Source organism: Scyliorhinus torazame, chromosome 9 (genome assembly GCF_047496885.1).
Source record: "Scyliorhinus torazame isolate Kashiwa2021f chromosome 9, sScyTor2.1, whole genome shotgun sequence".
Taxonomy (NCBI): domain Eukaryota; kingdom Metazoa; phylum Chordata; class Chondrichthyes; order Carcharhiniformes; family Scyliorhinidae; genus Scyliorhinus; species Scyliorhinus torazame.
In genome coordinates this window covers 114,802,875-114,825,772 of record NC_092715.1, presented here as the reverse complement: position 1 = coordinate 114,825,772, position 22,898 = coordinate 114,802,875, and the positions used below count along the sequence as shown (strand labels likewise).

Below are 22,898 nucleotides of genomic sequence, written 5' to 3'. Positions count from 1 at the left end.
AAGTAAAATATGACACCAAGCCACTTAAAGAGATATTAGGTAAAACGATCAAAAGCTTGGCCAAAAGAAGTAGGTTTTAAGGAATGAAGCATCTTAAAGGAAGAAAGTGGAGTAGAGAGAGGGAAAGGATTTAGGAAGGGAATCAAGAACTTTGGATGCCGGCAACTGAAGGCACAGTCACCAATGGTGGAGCAATTTAAATCAAAAATGCTCGAAAGACCAGAATTAAATGAGTGCATTTATCTCTGAGGGTTATGGAGCTGGTAGACATTACAGAGATACGGAAGAGGGAGGCTGTGGATCGCTTTTGAAACACAGGTGAGAATTAGATGTGGGAGCACAAGAATGATAGGTGAACAAGACTTGGTATGAGTTGGAACGGGCAGCAGACGTTCATAAGGCCCCAATTTACAGAGCGTATAATGTGGGAGACCAGCTAAGAGTGCATAGGCATAATCAAATCTTGAAGTAACAAAAGCAAGAATGAGGGTTCAGCAGCAAGAGAGCTGAGACAAAAGCAAAATTGGGCGAAAAGAAGGAGAAATAGGCATCTTAGGGATGGCATGAAATTGTGGTCAGGAGCTTATCTTGGGATTAAATGCAAGACCAAGATTGTGAACAGACTGAGTTTACTCTTGGACTGTTGCCAGGGAGAGGGACAGAGTCAGTCGCTTGAATCGGGTGCAAAACCAGTAGATTAACATTGAGATCTCAAAGCAGTTTGAAGAAGAGCAAAGAGTTATTTCAGTGTTCAAGATACCATTCTTCCCTCAACCAAGCCACCCTTCAAAATACACTAACTTATTATTCATTTAAATGTTTGTGGGGTTTTGCTGCATGTAAAATCGTATTATACTTTAACAGTCATTGCACTTCAAAGTAATTAATTCTATGTGAGACATTCTTATGGACGAGGTGCTACAAATCAAAGCCTTCCTTTATTCACGTTGCTGGGAACCTTCCCTTTCCTAGAGGCTGTATGCTTTTTTCTCTTTTGAGAATGATTTGCTTATATAGGTTGTATTCAAAGCTCCACGTTGATTATTTCAACAATAAATATAATCAGCTTTTATTTAGATTTATAACAGTGCTGTATTTTTCAGGAAAACAGTAATAAACTAAAATTGTAACTGTAAAGGTAGCACAGTGTTAAACATTACTGCCTCACAGCGCCAGGGACCTGGGTTCAATTCCAGCCTGTGTGGAGTTTGCACATTGTCCGTGTGTGCGTGGGCTTCCTCCGGGTGCTCGGTTTCCTCCCGCAGTCCAAAAATGTGCAGGTAAGGTGGATTGGCCATGATAAATTGCCCCTTAGTGTCCAGGGATTTGCAGGTTCGGTGCGGCTACAGGGATGGGGGGGGGGGAGCCGAGGTAGGGTGCTCTTTCAGAGATTCGGTGCAGACTTGATGGGCCAAATGACCTTCTGAACTGTAGGGATTCTATGATTTTATTGCTTTAGCACTATCTTGTCAAAACATATCTATTTGTAAGGTTTAAGGTCACAAGGTATAAAAGCCTCCTAATTTAAAAATATTAAAATTCTTAATTTCTAACACGAGGTACCCTCAGTTGTGCTTCACCTAAAAGATACGAATAACTAGTATTTATGAATCAAGTATAATTTGTTAGGCAAGGTTTTACATATATTTAACAAGAGACAATGAAGACAATGTAAAGCTTTCTCATCTCCCAAGATCCTGGAAGTTCTTGGTGTTGCCAGCACAAGCAATGTCCTTCTCTTCTTTGTCTTTGAAGTGATGATAAACTGTGTCCAGAAGAGTCATACCACAGTGGTCATGGTATCACTGTGCCAACAAAGACTATGATTTTCCAAATTGTATATTTCAGTCTCTCGCTATTTCTCCCTGATTTCGAAATAGTCATTCCTTCAAACTGATTTAAAAAGCGCCAAATTGTCCTGTGAAAAATTAAGACAGCATACAGCTGCTCTGTTCAGGAGTGCTATAAACCAATGAAATGTTGTTTCTAACAAGCAACAGCCTTCCTGTAAAGTATTCCAACCAGCAGAAATTCAAATGAAATCATTTAAAAAGTGGTTATGGAATAAATTCCTGAGTAATTACATACCCTAAAAGTTAGTAGATTTATCAAAATCTTACATATTGTATTTGAAAATGACTGCAAGTTTGGAAACCTAATTCGTTAGAAGAAGCCCTTTATCATCTGGAACTCAGCTTTGAATCCAGCTTAACCTGATGAGATGAACACACCATCTCTCCAATAATTGTTAATGAAATAAATGTGATTTGTCTCAATTGATTTACAGTGTTCAAAATTCCACAGTGCAAATATTACTCGTGGAATAGCTGCACTGTGGAGTGATGAGATCCGGTGGTTCCCTCCATAGGTAAGGAGAGAAAAATCAAAGAGAAAGTCATTCTCTCAGACCTCCTAACAGACAGTTAATGATAGATCCTCTTTCAGGAACAGGTTGCTTGTTTACCTTCTTAGTTACAGAAGGATGTGACAATGAATGTTATTTATTAAAAAAAGAAGAAATGTTTTAATTCATCCGTTACTGCTGGGAAGAGAAGAGTAGTTGGCCTTTCTAATAGCAAAGACCCTAAAATAAAACAAGTGTGGCAAACAGTTGAATTGCTGTACACTGGTACATGTGCACCGTGATAGCGAACCATCCTTGTAACCATAAATATTAACAGTCTGACTATATTTTCTTGGAGGTAATATGAAACAATATCTACAGTGTGTTCAGATTTGCATCAACTTTCATCATCAAGCCCACATTGAAAGATAATGGGCGCGATCGAATGACATCATTGCGCTTGACTCGATGACGTGACGAGGCTGTAAAATCTCCCGAGAGACTAGTCGCAGAACTTGCTATGCCTGGACCACATCGCAATCTGGATCTTGCCCAGATGAACATATTTAAATGAGCCATTAGGCTCATTTAATTATGCCCAGGAAGGCCCAGGAACAAATGCCCGCGCCTGAGAGACATTGCAATGGCGCTGGTTAGCACTGGTTCACACAAATGTGGGCCAGGCACAATGGCATTGGAGGCCCCCAGGTGGAGAGGGTTCTGGAGGCCGCAGTGTGTTCTCCAAGGCGGGTTGAAAGATCGGGGTGGCATTTGAAAATGGTGCCCTGATCTCTTCTTACATTGATGAGCTGAGCTGAGTTCATCAGTGCAGGAAGTGAGGTAAGTGCGGCCTCGGTGGGGCGTTCCCGACAAAGGCCAGAAAAAACAAGAGTCTGTTTGATAGCGGGGTCGCTCTTGGCACTGCAGGTGCCGAGAAATACCCCGCTATACACACCAAATATGGGACCCTGTTTTTTGAGCGTTAAGTAGCGCTCATTGTAATGCATTTGCTTCATTTCTGTAATTAAGTTTACAATATCTGAGTTAAGATAGGGACAACACAATGTTACTGACCTGTGCAGTTGATCTTAGATTTTGACCATGAGCATTTCCATTACATCCTACTGGATGTGATTTTCCAGCATTTGTTGGGCAGTGAGCTTAAAAGTTAGAACCATCTACACATTGTACTGACTTCCTTCAATCCTTTTGCAACGCCCAATTACCTTTTGTACGTGATTCTCATGAGAGACCCAATGTGCTAGTTAACTATGTTAATTAGAGGGAAACTAAGTCACTTGTGCATTTCCTGACACCATGGTACTTGAAGTTGCACATTAGTAGTTAAAGCACCCCTCTGAGATTCACTAATAATGTGAGAGAAACCAGCAAACATGACCATGTCCCACATAATATTCTTCCAGAAATAATCACTAAAGTTTGTGACAGACTTTTAAAAAGTTGTATATACAGGCTTTTTGTTTGCTGTGGTTATATATTTTCAGTCACAAGTAAGAACATGTTAAAAACATGCTAACACTCTCAGTGATCCCCAGGTGGCAGCTTCATTAATTATGGTGTTTTCTGAGCATCTGGGATGCATTCCACTCTTGTGATATGTTTTCAGATTTTTGTTTACTTCTATGTGGTCCATGCTTGTTACAATTAAATGTTCCTTCCTGTAACCTATTTCACTGTGGATGATTCTGCTACACTGGATATATTCAATAAGCGGGGACCACTTTGACAATGCACACTTGTGTTTTCGAGGTTGCTTGGTAAACTCACATTCTGCTCCCCCGTGTATGACATTTGCCTCAAATGCCACAGATCACCCGGTCATACGTTTGAGCTCACCTTGTTGGGCTACCAGCAAAACTCCTCTCTTGCCAATACTGACAGAAAGTAATTATTTAACAGTTCTTTCTTTATTACCAATGCCACTGAAGGTAGGTGCAGATCATACTTTTGCCCCAGTTAGTTAAACTGTTTGTCTGTAAACAATATATCTCAAATTTTAACACAACTTGGTACACAGGTAGGGTATGGTCCAAGGAAGAACTAGTTCGTTTTTGGCGCGGTTTCAGATACGAATTCTCGATTATTTTTTTCAAGGATCCGTTAACATTGGGAGATGTAATGAATTGCCTTTTTATTTTGGAATGTTGTTGATACTTTTAGAATGTTACGAGTTGTCTCAGCTGTTGCGGTGGAATTTGACACAGCTGTCAAAATGTGAACAGAGCTTTCAGAGCAGGTTTTTCGATGTGGATTGGCCTGAAACCACCTCAGTGAGATGGAAGCTCTTAATAAAAATATTTATTTTCAGTTTCTGGTGGCGGCTATGGAGGAGTAAGTTGCGTGTTTGGTGGCTCCCGCTCTGGTCGGACTTTTGGGCCTTTCCCCGGACTTGAATTGTAAAACAGATGTTAGTGCCAATTGTTTACTGATTTCCCACTTCGGTGCATGGAGAGGAGGACTAGAAGTGTTCGTAAGGGCAGAAACAAAAAGACAGAGAAGGCTTGGGCTGTAGCTGCAAAAGAAGACAGCATGGCGGAGGTTCGGACCTTGGGCTTGTCGACCCAGCAGTCTATGGAGCAGCTGATGCAAGTCATTCAGGAAGGCTTTGCTGTGCAGAAACGGGACAGCTTGGACCCGATAAAAGAGTCGATTGAGCGGTTGGAGCATAGATTGGACGCCCAAGATCGGGCGATCCAGAAGGTGGAGAAGGCGCTGGCTGAGCAAGAGGAACATCAGACTGCTGTGGAGCTGGAGGTGGGGATGCTGAGGGACCAGCAGAAGAAACTCCTGGAGAAGGTGGAGGATCAGCACTTCTATTTCGAGTCGCCTGAGGACGCGTTGGACTTTGCGAAAAAGAAAGGGCTGGCGAAGGACTGAGAACTTTTGAACTTGGCTGCAACGTTCATGTTTTTGTTTTTTTTTCTTTTTGTTTCTCTGTTTATGTAAAAAGTTTCTCATTTTGCGTTTTATGGAAGATGTTTGTGATGCCGTTGCATTGGTTTGCAACCAGCGGTAGAGCTGAGTGAGTTAAGGTTTTCATTTGCACTGTTGGGGGATGATGGTGTGCTTGTTTTTGACCTTGGTGTTTTTTCTGTTGGGCAATTGTGTGGGGATTGTTTGATGCTGGAGTTTGTTTGTATGAGCGGGGGGAGGGAACAATAGGTGGGAGACTATCTGGCGGTGGGGATGGGGGCCACCAAGCTGGCTGGGCGAGCTACCTCATGGAAGCACAGTGGGGGGTGTGCATATGTTTGGTTTAGTAAAGGGGTTGGGTTACAGGGTGTTGTTACTAGGGGGGGGAGGGGGGCGCGAATGTTCTGCTGACGAGGGAGGGACTTGAGCTGAAGGACAGAGAGGAGGTTGGGGGCGGGGGCTGCCTGGGGATGGACCGGTGGAGGCGCGGAGCACGGGCTGGAGGCGGGCCTAAAAAGGGGATGGCTGATCGGCGGAGGGGAGGGGGTGCAATGAGCCCCCAACTAGGCTGATCACCTGGAATGTTTGAGGGTTAAATGGGCCGGTCAAAAGGACACGTGTGTTCGCGCATCTTAGGGGATTGAAGACGGACGTGGTAATGTTGCAGGAGACGCACCTTAGAGTAACGGACCAGGTTAGACTGAGGAAAGGCTGGGTCAGTAAGGTCTTTTATTCGGGATTAGATTCAAAGACTAGAGGGGTCGCGACCCTGATCAATAAGCGGGTGGTGTTTGAGGCGGGTAGAATAGTCTCGGATGTGGGAGGTTGGTACATTATGGTCAGTGGGAAGCTAGGGGGGGTGCAGGTGGTATTAGTAAATGTCTATACGCCGAATTGGAATGATGTGGAGTTTATAAAGAGGATGCCGGGGAAGATACCGGACCTGGACTCGCACAGGTTGGTCATGGGAGGGGACCTCAACACAGTTATGGACCCTGGCTTGGACCGGTCAAGCTCGAAAACGGGTAGCGTGCCAGCAATGGCAAAGGAACTAAGAGGGTTCATGGAGCTGATTGGGGGGGAGGGGAGGGGAGGGGGCTGGACCCATGGAGATTTGGGCAGCCGAGGGTGAAGGAGTTCTCCTTCTACTCCCACGTGCATAAAGTGCCTTCCCGGACTGATTTCTTTATTTTGAGCAGGGCCTTGCTGGCTGGGGTGGTGGACATGGGGTACTCGGCGATTACAATCTCAGACCATGCTCTGCACTGGGTTGACCTGCAGGTTAGTAAAGACAGTAACCAGCGCCCGCACTGGAGGTTGGATGTGGGACTTTTGGTGGATGAAGAGGTGTGCGAGCGGCTGAGGAAATGTATTCAGAGCTACCTGCAGGTCAATGACATGGGGAAAATTTCAGCAGCAGTGGTGTGGGAAGCACTGAAGGCGGTGGTCAAGGGGGAGCTGATTTCGATCCGGGCAGTGGTCAGGGGGGAGCTGATTTCGGATCTGGAGAGGGCAGAGACGGACTGACTGGTAAAGGAGATACTATAGATTGATAGGAGGTATGCGGAGACCCCAGAGGCAGGGCTTTTAAGGGAACGGCGAAGGTTAGAAGCGGAGTTTAGCTTGCTGACCACAGGCAGGGTGGTGGAGCAGCTGAGAAAGGCGAGGGGGGCGATCTACAAACATGGAGAGAAGGCCAGCAGAATGCTTGCACAGCAGCTTAGGACGAGGGAGGCAGCAAGGGAGATAGGGAAAGTAAAGGACGGAGATGGGAACCTGGTTGGTGATTCAGTAGGGGTGAATAAGGCGTTTAGGGATTTCTATAGCAGGCTGTACAGGTCGGACCCCCTGGGGGGCCAGAGGGGATGAGGCACTTCGTAGAGGGGTTGAATTTCCCAAAGGTGGATGGGGAGCGGGCAGAAGGGCTGGGGGCTCCGATTGGGTTGGAAGAGATAGTGGAGAGTCTGAAGGCCATGCAGTCGGGTAAAGCCCCGGGGCCGGACGGGTACCCAGTGGAGTTCTATAAAAAGCTCTCTGGGATATTGGGGCCGGTGTTGATGAGGATGTTCAATGAGGCAAGGGAAAGAGGGGTGCTGCCCCTGACGATGTCACAGGCAATGATTTCGCTGATTCTTAAGCGGGACAAGAACCCGGAACTGTGTGGGTCCTGCAGGCCGATCTCCCTGTTAAATGTGGATGCCAAGTTGCTGGCCAAAATCTTGTCCTCCAGGATTGAGGATTGTGTTCCAGACGTTATTGGGGAGGGCCAGACGGGGTTTGTTATGGGCAGGCAGTTGGTGTCCAATGTAAGAAGGCTGTTAAATGTGATCATGATGCCCCCGGAATGTAGGGAGGTGGAGGTGGCGATCGCAATGGATGCAGAAAAGGCTTTTGATCGGGTAGAATGGGATTATCTGTGGGAGATACTGGGACGGTTCGGATTTGGACGGGGCTTTATTGACTGGGTCAGGTTGCTGTATCAGGCTCCTGTGGTAAGTGTACGGACGAATAGGACTACATCGGACTATTTTAGACTGCACCGGGGGACGAGACAGGGATGTCCCCTCTCCCCACTTGTTTGCGCTGGCTATAGAGCCGTTGGCAATTGCTCTGAGAGCCTCGAGGGGCTGGAGAGGACTGGGTCGGGGGGAGGGGGGGGGGTGCGTGGAGCACAGGGTTTCGCTCTCTACAGATGACCTGCTTCTGTACGTTTCGGACCCAATAGAGGGGATGGAAGAAATCATGAGGGCTTCAGGGGAATTTGGCGGTTTTCGGGGTATAAGCTTAATATGGGAAAGAGTGAGATGTTTGTGGTCCAGGCGAGGGGACAGGAGAGGAGACTGGGAGAGCTGCCATTTAGGTTAGTAAAGGGAAGCTTTAGGTACCTAGGTATCCAAGTGGCACGGGAATGGGACCAGCTGCATAAATTGAATCTGGCCCGGCTGGTGGACCACATGAAGGACAATCTTTGGAGATGGGACGCGCTTCCGTTGTCTCTGGCTGGGAGGGTGCAAACGGTGAACATGACGGTCCTCCCGAGATTCCTATTTGCATTTCAGTGTCTCCCTATTTTTATTCCGCATTCCTATTTTAAGCGGGTCAACAGAGTGACCATGGGCTTTGGCTGGGCGGGCAAGACCCCCCCAGTAAGGAAGGTAATGCTTGAGCGGAGTCGAGGAGAGGGCGGGGTGGCGCTGCCAAATTTTAGCAACTATTACTGGGCGGCTAATATAGCCATGATCAGGAAGTGGGTGGTGGGGGAAGGATCGGCATGGGTGCGCATGGAGGCGGCTTCATGTAAGGGCACCAGTTTGGGGGCGTTGGTAACTGCGCCTCGTCCATTCCCGCCAGCACGGTACTCCACCAGACCAGTGGTGGTGGCGGCCTTGAGAATTTGGGGCCAGTGGAGGCGGCATGTGGGAGCAGTGGGAGCATCGATTTGGGCCCCAATCTGTGATAATCACCGGTTTGCCCCGGGGAGTATGGATGGGGGGTTCTGCATTAGGCGGAGAGCAGGGATTGAGAGGATGGGGGATATGTTCATAGAGGGGAGCTTTCCGAGTGTGAAGCCGTTGGAGGAAAAGTTTGGGTTGGCGAGGGGAAACAAATTCAGGTATCTGCAGGTGTGGGACTTCCTATATAAACAGGTGTCAACCTTCCCGCTCCTACTGCTAAGGGGGATTCAGGACAGGGTAGTTTCCAGAGGGTGGGCAGGTGCAGGGAGCATTTCGGACATTTACAAGGAACTTATGGGGTCAGAGGAGATGCAGACCGAGGAGCTGAAGCGCACGTGGGAGGAGGAGCTGGGAGGTGAGATAGAGGATGGCCTATGGGCAGACGCGTTGAGTAGAGTCAACGCGTCCGCAACGTGTGCCAGGCTCAGTCTGATACAATTTAGGGTTGTTCACCTTGCTCACATGACAGTGACCCGGATGAGCAGATTCTTTGGGGTTGAGGACAGGTGCGGGAGGCGGACCGGCGAACCATGTCCACATGTTTTGGACATGTCCAAAGTTAGGGGATTTTGGCAGCGGTTTCCGGACGTCATGTCCGCCGTGTTAAAAACAAGGGTTTTCGGGGTGTCAGAAGGCCCCCGGAATCCAGGAGGAGAAAGAGGCAGACGTTCTGGCCTTTGCTTCTCTGGTAGCCCGGAGACGGATACTATTAGCATGGAGGGATTGAAAGCCCCGAAGTCGGAGACCTGGCTATCGGACATGGCTAGCTTTCTTTGTTTGGAGAAAATCAAGTTCGCCTTGAGAGGGTCACTGTTCGGGTTGACCCGGAGGTAGCAACCGTTTGTCGACTTCTTTGCGGGAAATTAATCGTCAGTGGGGAGGGGGTGGGGCTGGGAGGTGAGATAGAGGAGTTTAGATTAGAGTAGGGGGTCAATAAGGGTGAGACCTGTACAAGAGGTAAATGGCTTTTGCACTATGTTTATGGTTTCATGTATATTGTTTATTTTGGTGTTACTATACTAAAATACCTCAATAAAATGTTTATTAAAGAAAAAAATATATATTTATTTTCTCAGCTTTGAAGTTGCAGAACGTCAGCTAAGGGAGGGGAATGCCTCAAGGAAGAGCTGCATAATTGTAATAACTTTTGAGTTGACACAGCAGGGCGGAGGTATGCACTCTACCATGTGCCCTCTTCACGAGTAATATTCTGTTATGAATTTTCAACATTGCTCTTGACTACACTCATTTCCCAATTTAATTGTACAAAAGCATTTGTTTTGACTTTGACATGTGTTGCAAGTTTCTTTGCATACTTCTTTTATATAGCTCTTAGTATCTTTTTTGTCACCTTTTGTTGTTAGTCCTGCTATGACAAACACTTCTTATATTTTAACAATCCCCTGTCCATCTTTGGCACCACCTCATCACCTCCTACAGCCTCTCGTGCCAGCCTGCCTGTGATTTTCTGCATTACCTGGTCACACAAACTTAGCATTTTCAGTGATGGTGTTCCTTCCCCTCGGCTACATTTCTCTCAGGCTGTTTATGGGCCAGCCTCTCCTTGGGAAGGAGAGAAGACAATGTTATAAACACCCAAGTGGCGTGAATGTTTCCTCTATCTTGGAGACCTGCCTGCTGCTGAATCAGTCACCTTCCCCTAATCTTGAGATACTGTTACGCACAGTACTGATACTGCTACTCAGACACTGAAGCCTTGCAGTAACATTCTATTTTTCTTCCTTTCAGTGGTGGGAAGCCAATGAGGAGCAGTGTTATTGGTCCAAAACCATTCTGTTTGACAGTGAGGTCCTAGGATGAGAACTCAACACATTAGTCACATAGTCATATGGCAGGCCGAAGCCACTAGCCTTCGAGTCACACAAAGTCCAGCAACGCCTTTAATCTTTCTTCTTACATTTTAAATTTACTGATGTAATTTAAGTGAGGGCTGTCTAAGCTACCGAAAAGGCAGAGTGATGGCTGAATTTTAGATACCTAGGATTCAAACAGTTTTCAAGGATGTTCTCCCAGTCCCACCAAGAGAAAAATCTTTTTGTTAATTTGAATAAGTACCTAAAATATAATTACTAACATAAATTCAGTATGAACATAATCAACTTTTATATGTAAGTACCTTTCTGTTAGGTTTCAAATATTTCTTCCTGCCAACTAATTCTCTAAAGCTTAGCTGAATACCTCATTATTTCTGTACCTTTTTCAAGTAACAACATGTTAGAAAAACATCATCGTACAGCTGTACCCCAGCTAAAGACTCCAGAAGCACCAAACAAGAAGCTTGGTGCTGTGTCCTTCGGCTCTATGGTTTTAGTTTATTAAAAGGTGCATACTTGGCAACGCCTGAGCCTGGATACTTGCCAACCTGCACTTGAGGTGTTTGAACTTGGGTATGTGTGGTTTGTTCCTGCAATTCGGTGGTTGGTAAGCTTCTAGAAACAATAATTCAGGACAGAATTAATAACCAGGTAGAGAAATGCAGGTTAACAAAGGAATGCCAGAATGCATTGTACATAGACTTTCAAAAGGTGCTTGATACAGTGCCACACAACAGACCTATGAGAAACATTATAGTTCTTGGAATAAAAGGAACAGTAGCAACGTGGATACATAATTCGCTGAGTGACAAGAAACAGAGCGTAACTGTTCATGGATATTTCTCAGGCTCGGGGAAGATTTAAGATCTCCGATTGTCAGAGTTTGCAGATGATACAAATGTGGAAGCATTGAGAACTGTGGGGAAGATAGCGTAGAACTTCAAAAGACATGGATAACTTGGTAGTATGGGCAGACAGGTGGAGCTGATGTTCATTGCAGAGAAATGTGAAGTGGTGCACTTTTGGTAGAAAGAACATGGAGAGACGATATAAAACAAAGGGCACAATTCTAAAGTTGATACAGGAGCAGAGGAACTGCCTGTCTCTGTGCATAAGTCATTAAAGTTGGCAGAACAGGTTGAGAGAGCAGTTAAAAAACTGAAATGCACCTTAGGCATTGATTTTTAAAATAAATTTAGAGTACCCAATTCAATTTTTCCAATTAAGGAGCAATTTAGTGTGGCCAATCCACTTACCCTGCACATCTTTGGGTGTGGGGCGCAAACATGGGGAGAATGTGCAAACTCCACACGGATAGTGGCCTAGAACCTGGGACCCCGGCGCCATGAGGCAGCAGTGCTAACCACTGCTCCACCGTGTTGCCACATCCTAGGCTTTGTTAATAGTGGCAGAGAGTACCAGGGCAAGAAGGTTATGTTTAACTTGTAAAAGGCACTAGTTTGGCCTCAGCTGGAGTATTGCATCCAGTTCTGGGTGCTGCACTTTGAAAGCATTGGAGACAGTGCAGAAAGATTAACAATAATGGTTCCAGGAATGAGGAACTTCAGTTATGAAGTTAGATTAAATAGGTTAGGACTGTTTTCTTTGGGAGAAGAGAAGGCAGAGAGGAGATTTGAGAGGTATTCAAAGTCATGAGGGATCTGGACAGAACAGATAGAGAGAAACCATTTCCACTCATGAAAGGATCGTGAATGAGAGGGCACAAATTTAAAGTATTTGATAAAAGAAGTAATAGTGACAGGAGTAAAAACGTTTTCACGCAGTGAGTGGTCAGAGTCTGGAATGCTCTGCCTGAGTGTGGTGGAGGCAGGTTCAACTGAAGCATTCAAAAGGGAATTAGATTTTTATCTCCGCATATCAGGAAGCATGGAAATCCACACTTGTACAACTTGGTGATTTTAAAGAATAATATGCTAATAATTGGAACTGGGGTTTTCAAAACTTCTGACTGAAGATTGTGTGGAAACTGTTGAGCTGGTAAGCCACAGTAGCTGCACAATGTTCTGTCAGGAATCCTAAATTATTGGACCCTATCGGACTAATTCAAGAGGTGTTCAGAGTGATCCTTATCGTTATGTAACAAATATCTGGCTGTGTGACCACTTGTAAAATATTATTGTGTAGTTTTTTTTGGTGATCAGATTAGAGGCCAGTAGTGTTCCCATGCAGCAACAGCTACAGTCATAAAGATATTTCAACTGGAGCAGATTTTACCAAGAAATAGGAATTTGTATACATCCTTTAGCCTGCTCGACCATTAATGACTTGCTTCCGGCAGTGTATAATTTTTTTAAGTTTCATCAGGGTTCTTTAATAGCAAAAAAATGTTGGTCAAAATAAATATGGAATTCTCCGAACTTATAGATATTGAAAAGTTCGTATAAATGAAAATGATCTGATAATTTAGAAATTGGAAATTTTCAGTTTTTGTTTTTTTAAAAAGTAAACCTTATAATAAATGAATTTGGAGATATGAAAAAAAGTCTGTAGAATGTAAGTATTATACTCAGTTATTATATATTTAAATAAGCTTTACTAGAAACATGGTCATTTTCCATTTTCATTAAAATGGTGGTCTTGGGTATTGGTTTAAGTGAGCACAATGTGTGTTCATCCCTCACAACAAATGGTTTTTTAAAACTATCAGTGTGCCATTACCCAGTTAGACCTACCTTCCTCTTCTGTATCTGGTATAGTGACCGATGTGGTAGTGAGCTTAATATGTCTGGTCACTTTATTAAATACTGTACAGGAACGGAGATAAGATATAAGAGGTTCTACTATGTTGTTGCAAACAGCTCATCCTTCAAAATGCCAGGCAGGAAAGTAGCAGGAGTGCCACCTAAAAACTACACTAAAAAATGTTTGCCTGGCATTTTTTAAACCTGAATCATATATGTGAGACGTGTATAATAGAATTGTGTATATTATTTGTGGTGAGTATAACCAACTTAACCAAGTCCAAAACATTTAGATGATGTGGAGATGCCGGTGTTGGACTGGGGTGGGCACAGTAAGAAGTCTCACAACACCAGGTTAAAGTCCAACAGGTTTGTTTCAAATCACTAGCTTTCGGAGCGCAGCTCCTTCCTCAGACGAATTCCAGAAACACATATACAGACAAAGTCAGTGATGCAAGACAATACTTTGAATGCGAGTCTTTCCAGGTAATTAAGTCTGTACAGGCCCAGACGGAGCGACTGGAGAGAGGGATAATCACAGGTTAAAGAGGTGTGAATTGTCTCAAGCCAGGACAGTTGGTAGGATTTCGCAAGCCCAGGCCAGATAGTGGGGAGTGAATGTAATGCGACATGAATTGAGGGTTGAGGCCGTACTCATGTGTGCAGAACTTGGCTACAAGTTTCTGCTCGGTGATTCTGCATTGTCGCGCGTCCTGAAGGCCGCCTTGGAGAACGCTTACCCGAAGATCAGAGGCTGAATGCCCTTGATTGCTGAACTGTTCCCCGACTGGAAGGGAATATTCCTGCCTGGTGATTGTCGCACGATGTCCGTTCATCTGTTATCGCAGTGTCTGGATGGTCTCGCCAATGTACCATGCCTCAGGACATTGACTTTGTCTATTTATATGTTTCTGGAACCCCACCTCTTCATTCACCTGAGGACGGAGCTGTGCTCCAAAAGCTAGTGATTTGAAACAAACCTGTTGGACTTTAACCTGTTGTTGTAAGACTTCTTACTGTGCTCACGCCAGTCCAACACCGGCATCTCCACATCATTCAAAAAGTCGAGCTGCATTTCAAACCAGGATTCTTAAAAACATGACTGCAGGAATCATACACTAAGCCAGGCTTTTAACCCTTCCTGCACCTGATACATATAAAACAATATATCTGAAATTCGTATATTTATCACAAAAATTAGGTGGTCATAATTTTAGTGTCAAACATTCTGCAAAATCAGCGATCCCATGACGGAGACTAAAACATATAATCCACGCTGAGATACAGTACCATACTGAAGATGTGCAAAGAACAGCTGCCTGAGAGGAAAAAAACAACTTTTAAAGTTCTCCTTCTTTGACAGTCACTTGCTGATGAGTATGATTGTCCACCTAGGAAATTCTGTGCTACTGGTCATGGGTTCTGTGGGTTCTTCCTTGGCTGCTGAGCCCAATCATAGAGCCGTATCTTCTATCTCACACATGGCAAATTTTCCAGAACTTGGACTCTAGATCACTGGTATTCCTTTCTCAGGCTCCTTTTCCAGGCCTCTGGGTGACCTTTACGAATTGCGTTCTTTAATCAAGAGGTTCCTCCAAGTAGGTATATTCTGAGCAATTGTCTCACAGGTGTTGATGTCTATGTTGCATTTCTTGAGGTAAACCTTCAGGATGTCTTTGAAGTGCTTCCTTTGTCCTCCTCTTGTTCAGAAGCCGTCCTTGAACTGGGCAAAGAAGATTTGTTATAGCAGTCAGGTTCTGACTCCTAAGCACATGGTCGGCCCAGGGGAGCTGGTTTTGGATGATCGTGGCCCCGATACTAGTGCTCTTGGCTCCTTCAAGGACACTGATGTTAGTGCGTCTGTCCTCCCAGTTGATGCAGAGAAACTGTCTCAGACAGCATTGATGGTACCTCGGCAATGCCTTGAGATGGTGTCTCTACGTAGTGCATGTTTCTCAGCCATATGGAAGAGTTGGGAAGATGACCGCCTTGTTCAAGAGGATCTTGGCGTCAGCATGGATATTGCAGTCATCATAGATTCCCGTACTTCGGCGTCCAAAAGTGGCATCCAATTGGATACAATGTTGGATCTCCACATCAATGTCAGCCTTAAAGGAGGGGTGGCTCGACAGGTATGGGAAATGCTCCATGTTTGGTAGGGTTTCTCCATTGATCTTGATGGAGGGCGAGATCAGATCTTGCCCTGTGGCAGGTTGGTAAAGGACATGAGTCTTCTTGAGGTTGAGGCTGAGACCAGTTCTTTGGTATGCTTCCGCGAAGCTGTCCTGCATGGCTTGGAGATCTGAGAGAGTTGGGAAGGCAATTCCATCTGCATGCTGAAGCTCCACGAATGATGTCAGTGTTGATTTCTTCTTGGATTTTAACCGGTTGAGGTTGAAAGCTTTTCTGTCCATCCGGTAGATGAAGTCCACTCCATTGGGAAGCTTGTTCTTGACAAGGTGAAGGATGGTGGCGATGAAGATGGAGAAAAGGGTGGAGGCGATGACACACCCCTGCTGGACTCCAGTCTTGACCTCGATGTTTTCTGTCTTATTTCCATCGGTCAGGTCTGTTGCCGACATCTTGTCATGGAAGAGTTGGAGGATATTGATGATTTCGCTGGCCAGGTAGCCTTTGACAGGGTCTTCCACAGCACTTTCCAATTGATAGATGCAAAAGCCTTGGTCAGATTGACGAAGGTCATGTAGAGTGTTTGATGTTACTCCTGTAATTTCTCTTTATTGATTGATTGATTGATTGGTTGATTTATTAGCACATGTGCCGAAGTACAGTGCAAAGTATTTTTGTGCGGCCAACGTACACAGTACATACATAGCAGAAAAAAAGGATAATCGACAAAGTACATTGACAAATAGTACATCGACAGATAGTGATTGCTTACAGTGCGGAACAAGGGCCAAACAAAGCAAATCCATGAGCAAGAGCAGCTTAGGGTGTTGTGAATAGTGTTCTTACAGGGAACAGATCAGTCCGAGGGAGTGTTGTTGAGGAGTCTTGTAGCTGTGGGGAAGAAGGTGTTCCTATGTATGGATGTGCGGGTCTTCAGACTTCTGTATCATCCACCTGATGGAAGGTTGTGGAAGAGGGAAAAGCCTGTCTGCCTTCCTGAGGCAGTGGGAGGTGTATACAGAATCAATGAGAGGATGGCAAGCTTGTGTGATGCGTTGGGCTGAGTTCACCACACTCTGCAGTTTCTTGCGATCTTGGGTCAAGCAGTTGCCATACCAAGCTGAGATGCAACCTTGAAGTTGCCAAGCAGTCAAAATCATGTCCACTGTGCCATGCTTCGGTCGGAAGCCACACAAGCTTTCCGGAAGGATTTCTTGAAATAACAAATGAGGTGGTTATAATTTTAGTGTCAGACTTTCTGCAAAGACCCCATGAGCGGGATTCTCCGACCCCCCGCCAGGTCGGAGATTCGCCGGGGGCTGGCGTGAATCCCGCCCCCACCGTGTCCCGAAGTCTCCGCCACCAGAGATTCAGTGGGGACGGGAATCACGCCGTGCCAGATGGCGGGGGCGCGAACCACACCGCGCCGGTCGGCGGGCCCACCCCCGCCTGTCCCGCCAGCGTGGATTAAACCACCTTTTGAATGGCGGGACAAGGCAGCGCGAGCAGGCTCCGGGGTCCTGGGGGGGGGGGGGGGGGTGGGGTGCGGGGCGACCTGGCCCTGGGGGGTGCCCCCACGGTGGCCTGGCCCGCGATCGTGGCCCACCGATCCGCGGGCGGGCCTGAGCCGTGGGGGGCACTCTTTTTCTTCCGCCTTCGCCATGGTCTTCACTATGGCAGAGGCGGAAGAGACCCCCTCCCCTGCGCATGCGCGGGGATGATGTCAGCAGCCGCTGATGCTCCCGTGCATGCGCCGACCCGCGTCGCCCGGCAAAGACCTTTCGGCCCCGGCTGGCGTGGCGCCAAAGGCCTTTCCCGCCAGCCGGTGGAGCGGAAACCGCTCCGGCACGGGTCTAGCCCCTCAAGGTGAGGGCTTGGCCCCTAAAGGTGCGGAGACTTCCGCACCTTTGGGGCGGCCCGACGCCGGAGTGGTTCCCGTCACTCCATTACGCCGGAACCCCACGCTCCACCGGGTAGGGGAGAATCCTGCCCCATATCAGATACCAAAACACATAAGCTAGGCAATACTGAAGGCATGCACAGAACAGCTGCCTGAAAGAAAAAAACAACTTTTCATGTAAGCAGATTTTGAAGTCCCTGCATAACAGTCATAAAATGGTTAATTCATGAAAAGCTCAAATTAACCCATCATTCATCTCATTGCTGTCTGTGGTAATTTGCTGTGTTTTAAATAGCTGTCACATTTACTGATATAATGGGAACTTCACAATACCTTCCACTCCAAGAGGCATTTCAGTCTGTTGTAGTAAGGGACTATATGAATGTAAGTTATTTCTTTACTTTTTGACATCTGCTCTTGTCCAATTTACTGGATCTTTTACTTCATAACCAAGTTCTTGAATTCTCCTTTCCCTTTTACATGTTGTCATGATATCCACATTAACATATCATGGTGCAATCACACACACACACTGATGGACCAACCAACACACACACAACATCACAGCCAATCACCAGTGAGAGCACACGCACTATAAAACAGGGAACACCACAGTTCCCGCTCATTCTACCAGGAGATAGCTCAGAGCACAGAGCTCACAGCGCGCCACTCAGACATACACCATGTGCTGAGTGCCTCACTAAGATAGTGCTAGGGCTGGGTCCACAGGTTAGCTGGTGAAGTACGAACCACAGCCAGAAGTTAATAGTTATTATTGTACAGAATAATAAAACAGAGTTGTACCATCTACAACCGTGTTGGTTCGTTTGTGTATCGGAACACCCAACACGACACATATGATTCGAGCTTTTCATACTTCATCCTTCCCTCAATCACTTCTTTCTGAGGAGGTAGACAAATAATTTGGGATGATTCGGATAGATTTGGTATCACTTATGGTGTAAAGTGAGTCTCCTAATCACTTTGCTGACTCTTGCTTTCTCTTTGGTGATTTAAAATTGAACTGATTACTACTTATTGAGTGTGCCATGTCCAGCTCCACTCACACTCTTCCCAGCAGTCAAGTTAAGAATGGTGAGAGACAGCTGTTGGTAAATACTAGCTTTTGATAATTATAACTTTGTATTAATGTGATTATAATGATTGCATGCTATCATCAAATTGACAAGTTCTTTATTTGTTGCAGCTCTGATAGCAATTGGACAGTACAGTAAAACCATTGAAACAGTGGATGTAGGCTGGTGCAAAGAAATCACAGATAAGGGAGCCACCCAGATCTCACAGACCAGCAAGTCCCTTAGATACTTGGGACTTATGAGGTGTGATAAGGTAAGAGGCTTCACTGAATGCACTTAAGATTCGTACAACTTTGCCATGTTAATGTTTTATTGACTTGCTTAACAAGCTGTGTGGTACATTCACTTTTGTAATGGTCACAAACCCAATGCAAATTGATTGGGATGCGAAGGGCCTGTTCTGTGCTGTATTTTCTATGTTCTATGTTCTATGCCATGATGTATCTATTTTATAAGAACATGCATGTTTTATTGCAGAAGTTAAATAACACTTTAAAGGAGTCCCTCAATATTTTTTCATCAAATCAAAATGTGGTGTATATAAAATTAGAAAATGACTGCATTACCCATTGATCCTTCTCCCATGATTACCTAGTATCTTTTTCAAACCAGCATTCAAGTTGAAGGCAACTATACTTATTTCTGTAATATTTCCTAAGGTTATTGGAGTCACCCTTGAGTTACTCAATTGTGCAATTTGGGAAAAGATTAATAAATAACACTGATATACTGCCTTTCTCAAATGCAGGAAGGTACTAGAGATGAATGATCTGTACCTGTAGAAAAGGCCATTGATCAGTCCTTCATCATTCATTTTTCTTTTCTTTGGTGAAATTTTGGGTTGTCAAAGTGAGGGCTGTCGATGCTGAGGAAAGGAACAGTTTTGTGCTTTCAGTGCTCAGTGTTAACATTGTCGAATCAGGTCAGAGTGAGGTGCTATGATTTGATGTCTCTACCAGATTTCCTCATTAAAGACCAAACGCAGCATTTATAAGCAGACTCACTCTCCTATGATCAGAAATTGGCATCCTTTTGTATATTGTGAATGGGACCAACATGCCACAGGATCAACAATTCCCCTATCACCACAATACTTTGCACAAGGTTGATGGGCTGCTTAGAGTTGTCCTGGCTATTCGAAAGAACGGGGGACATAAACTGTCAGAAGTACAATTTACAAGAATGCAAATTGCACTAAGCAAAAAAATACAGCAAGTAATTAACAACATCACATAATACAATACACAATACTTTCAATTGTCTCAAAAGGTAACAAGACAGTCCAAAATCCCAAGTATATGAAGTGTGAGACTCTGTTTAAAACCCAGTCTGATCTCTGTCTCCAAGCAATAACATACTTTGAGGGGATGCAATGCAGGTTCACTAGATTGATTCTTGGGTGAAGGAGTTGAATTGAGTGGGTCTATACCCTGAAAATGAGAAGATGTGAAATTATCTCAATGAATGAGATAGGATTATGAGGGGACACAATATTGTTTCCCCTGGGTCGGGGGTCTAGAATTAGGTGGTAGAGTCTCTGGAAAAGGGATTGACCATATTGGACTGAGTTAAAGAGGAATTTCTTCACTCAGAGGGTTGTGAATCTTTTGAATTTTCTACCCCATAGGGTTGTGGAAGCTCAGTTGTTGAATATAATGAAGGCTGAAATCGATAGATTTTTGGATTCTAAGAAAATCAAATGGGGTTTGGGCAGGAAAATGGTGTTGTGTTCAAAGATCAGCCCTGCTCTTACTGAAAGGCACAGCAGGCTTAAGGGGTTTTATGGCCTGCTCCTGCTCTGATTTCTTAAGTTCTCCATGTTGGCAGCTGAGTCTTGTATTTCTGCCCTTCAATGACTTTTTCCAGATTCTTTTAACTGAGCCTTTGACAAATGTAATGTGAGTGCTCCTGGTGTACAAAACCCCCTCGCAATGCTTTAACATAGATAAAAACAGACAAACTGGGAACTGGTGAATGAAGAAAATCAGAAGTATTTATTCCAAGCAGGCTGTGATATTTCACACTAAAGGACTTTTTCCCATTAGACAGCCAACCATGTTATTAATCAATTTTAATATTCAGGTAAGTCTCAGACTTCTGGTCGTTCTAATGAGTTGATTGTTTTTGACACTTAACTTGCAGATCAAATAACTTGGTTCCTGGAAGAAGTTTTGCATACATTTAGCATTGCAAAGACATAAGGGAACGTTTGATGCAATTAACTTGTATTGACTTCATTCCAGGAAAATGGTTGAACTAAATAGCTTCAATATTTGCCATACAAAGACAAAGATATTTGTATATTTAAAATATCATTAGTCATTTTGAAAACAGATCGTTCGTAAAGGCATAGAAAAGGAATCTAGTACAGATAGATTGCACAATAGAACTCTTTCCTATTGCTTGAGAAATTGTTTATATAGAACCTTTCATGACCTCATGTTATCCCAAAGTGCTTGATAACTTATGAAGTATTTCTGAACTATAGTCATTATTGTAATGTATAATCATGGTAGCCAATTTACACATAGGTGTTTTAGGCGAGACGAGGGTGGTTGGGGGGGGGGGGGGTGGGGGGGAAGGGAAGGTAAAAGAGGTGGGGGAGTTGCAATACTGGTTAGAGAACATATTGCAGCTGTACAGATGAAGGACACCTTGGAAGAATCAAGTAAAGAGGCACTGTGGGTAGAACTCAGAAACAGGAAGGGGGTAGACACTATGATGGGGATATACTACAGGTCTCCCAACAGCCCACGGGAAGTTGAAGAACAGATATGTAAGCAGATTCTGGATAGATGTAGAAATAATAAAGTTGTTGTAGTGGGAGACTTTAATTTTCATCATATTGACTGGAAACCCCTTAGGGCTAGGAATTTGTTAAGTGTGTCCAGGAAGGTTCTTTGGAACAATATGTGGATAGTGCTATGAGAGAGGGGGTTATACTGGACCTCGTATTAGGGAACGAGCCCGGCCAGGTCATCAAAGTTGCAGTGGGGGAACATGTGGCGAACAGTGACCACAATTTTGTAATGATGTGGAGATGCCGGCGTTGGACTGGGGTGAGCACAGTAAGAAGTCTTACAACACCAGGTTAAAGTCCAACAGGTTTGTTTCAAACACTAGCTTTCGGAGCACTGCTCCTTCCTCAGATTCACCTGAGGAAGGAGCAGTGCTCCGAAAGCTAGTGTTTAAAACAAACCTGTTGGACTTTAACCTGGTGTTGTAAGACATCTTACAATTTTCTAAGTCTTCGGACACTCATGGAAAAGGACGAGTGTTGTCCTAGGGTTAAGGTGCTAAATTGGGGGAAGGCTAACTGCAACCAGATTGGGCAGGATTTGGAGGCTGTTGTTTGGGAGAGGCAGTTTGAGGGTAAATCTACATTTGGCACATGGGAGTCTTTTACGGAGCAGTTGTTGGGAGTGCAGGACAGACATGTGCCGATGAAAAGGAAAGGCAGGATTCGGGAACCATGGATGACCAGGGAATTTGCGAGTCTAGTCAAAAAGAAAAAAGATGCCTACATGAGGTCTAGGCAATTAAAAACAGATGAAGCACTTGAAGAATACAAGGAATGTAGAAAACAGCTCAAGCAGGGAGTTGGGAGAGCAAAACGGAGTCACAGAATGTCCTTGGCAGACAGGATTAAGGAGAATCCCAAGGCATTTTATACATATGTTAGGAACAGGAGGGTAGCTAGAGAAAGAGTCGGTCCACTCAAGGACAAAGGAGGGAAATTATGCGTGGAACCAAAGGAAGTAGGTGAGATCCTTTCTGAGTATTTTGAATCCGTTTTCACAAAAATGAAGGACACGTTGATTGGTGATGTCTCAGAGGAATGTGTAAACACTTTAGAACCGGTCGTTATTACGAGGGAGGAAGCGTTAGGTGTGTTGAAAAGCATTACGGTAGACAAATCCCCAGGACCAGATGGCATCTATCCCAGATTACTGAGAGAGACAAGAGATTAAATCTTTGGGTCTCTAATAGAAACCTTTGTTTCCTCGTTGGCCACAGGTGAGATTCCAGAGGATTGGAGGATAGACAACGTTGTCCTGTTATTTAAGAAGGGTAGCAAGGATAACCCGGGTAATTGTCGGCCAGTGAGCTTGATGTCAATGATAGTGAAATCATTGGAAAAGATTCTCAGAGATAGGATCTATGCACATTTGTAAGTGAGTGGTCTTATTAGCAACAGACAGCATGGTTTTGTACGACGGAGGTCATGTCTCACTAATTTAATTGAGTTTTTTGAGGAGGTGACAAAAATGATTGGCGAGGGAAGGGCTGTGGATGTTGTCTACATGGACTTTAGTAAAGCACTTGACAAGGTCCCTCATGACAGGCTGGTGCAAAAGATTAAATCACATGGGGTCAGGGGTGAACTAGCTAGATGGATTCAGAACTGTCTTGGCCATAGAAGATAGAGCGTAGCAGTGGAAAAGTGTTTTTCCAAATGGAGGTCTGTAACTAGTGGTGTTCCGCAGGGATCAGTACTGGG

General features: G+C 44.8%; 1 protein-coding gene across 3 annotated transcripts in view; it reads left to right on the top strand.

Annotated features, from left to right (window-relative positions):
* The window catches only part of fbxl17 (F-box and leucine-rich repeat protein 17), a 1,158,180-nt gene that overhangs the window by 1,068,877 nt on the left and 66,405 nt on the right, over positions 1-22,898 (top strand). For all 3 annotated transcript variants that reach the window (XM_072516397.1, XM_072516398.1, XM_072516396.1), the window contains one exon: positions 18,508-18,650. In XM_072516397.1, coding sequence (XP_072372498.1) covers positions 18,508-18,650 — 143 coding nt within the window. The remainder of the gene's footprint in view (positions 1-18,507; positions 18,651-22,898) is intronic.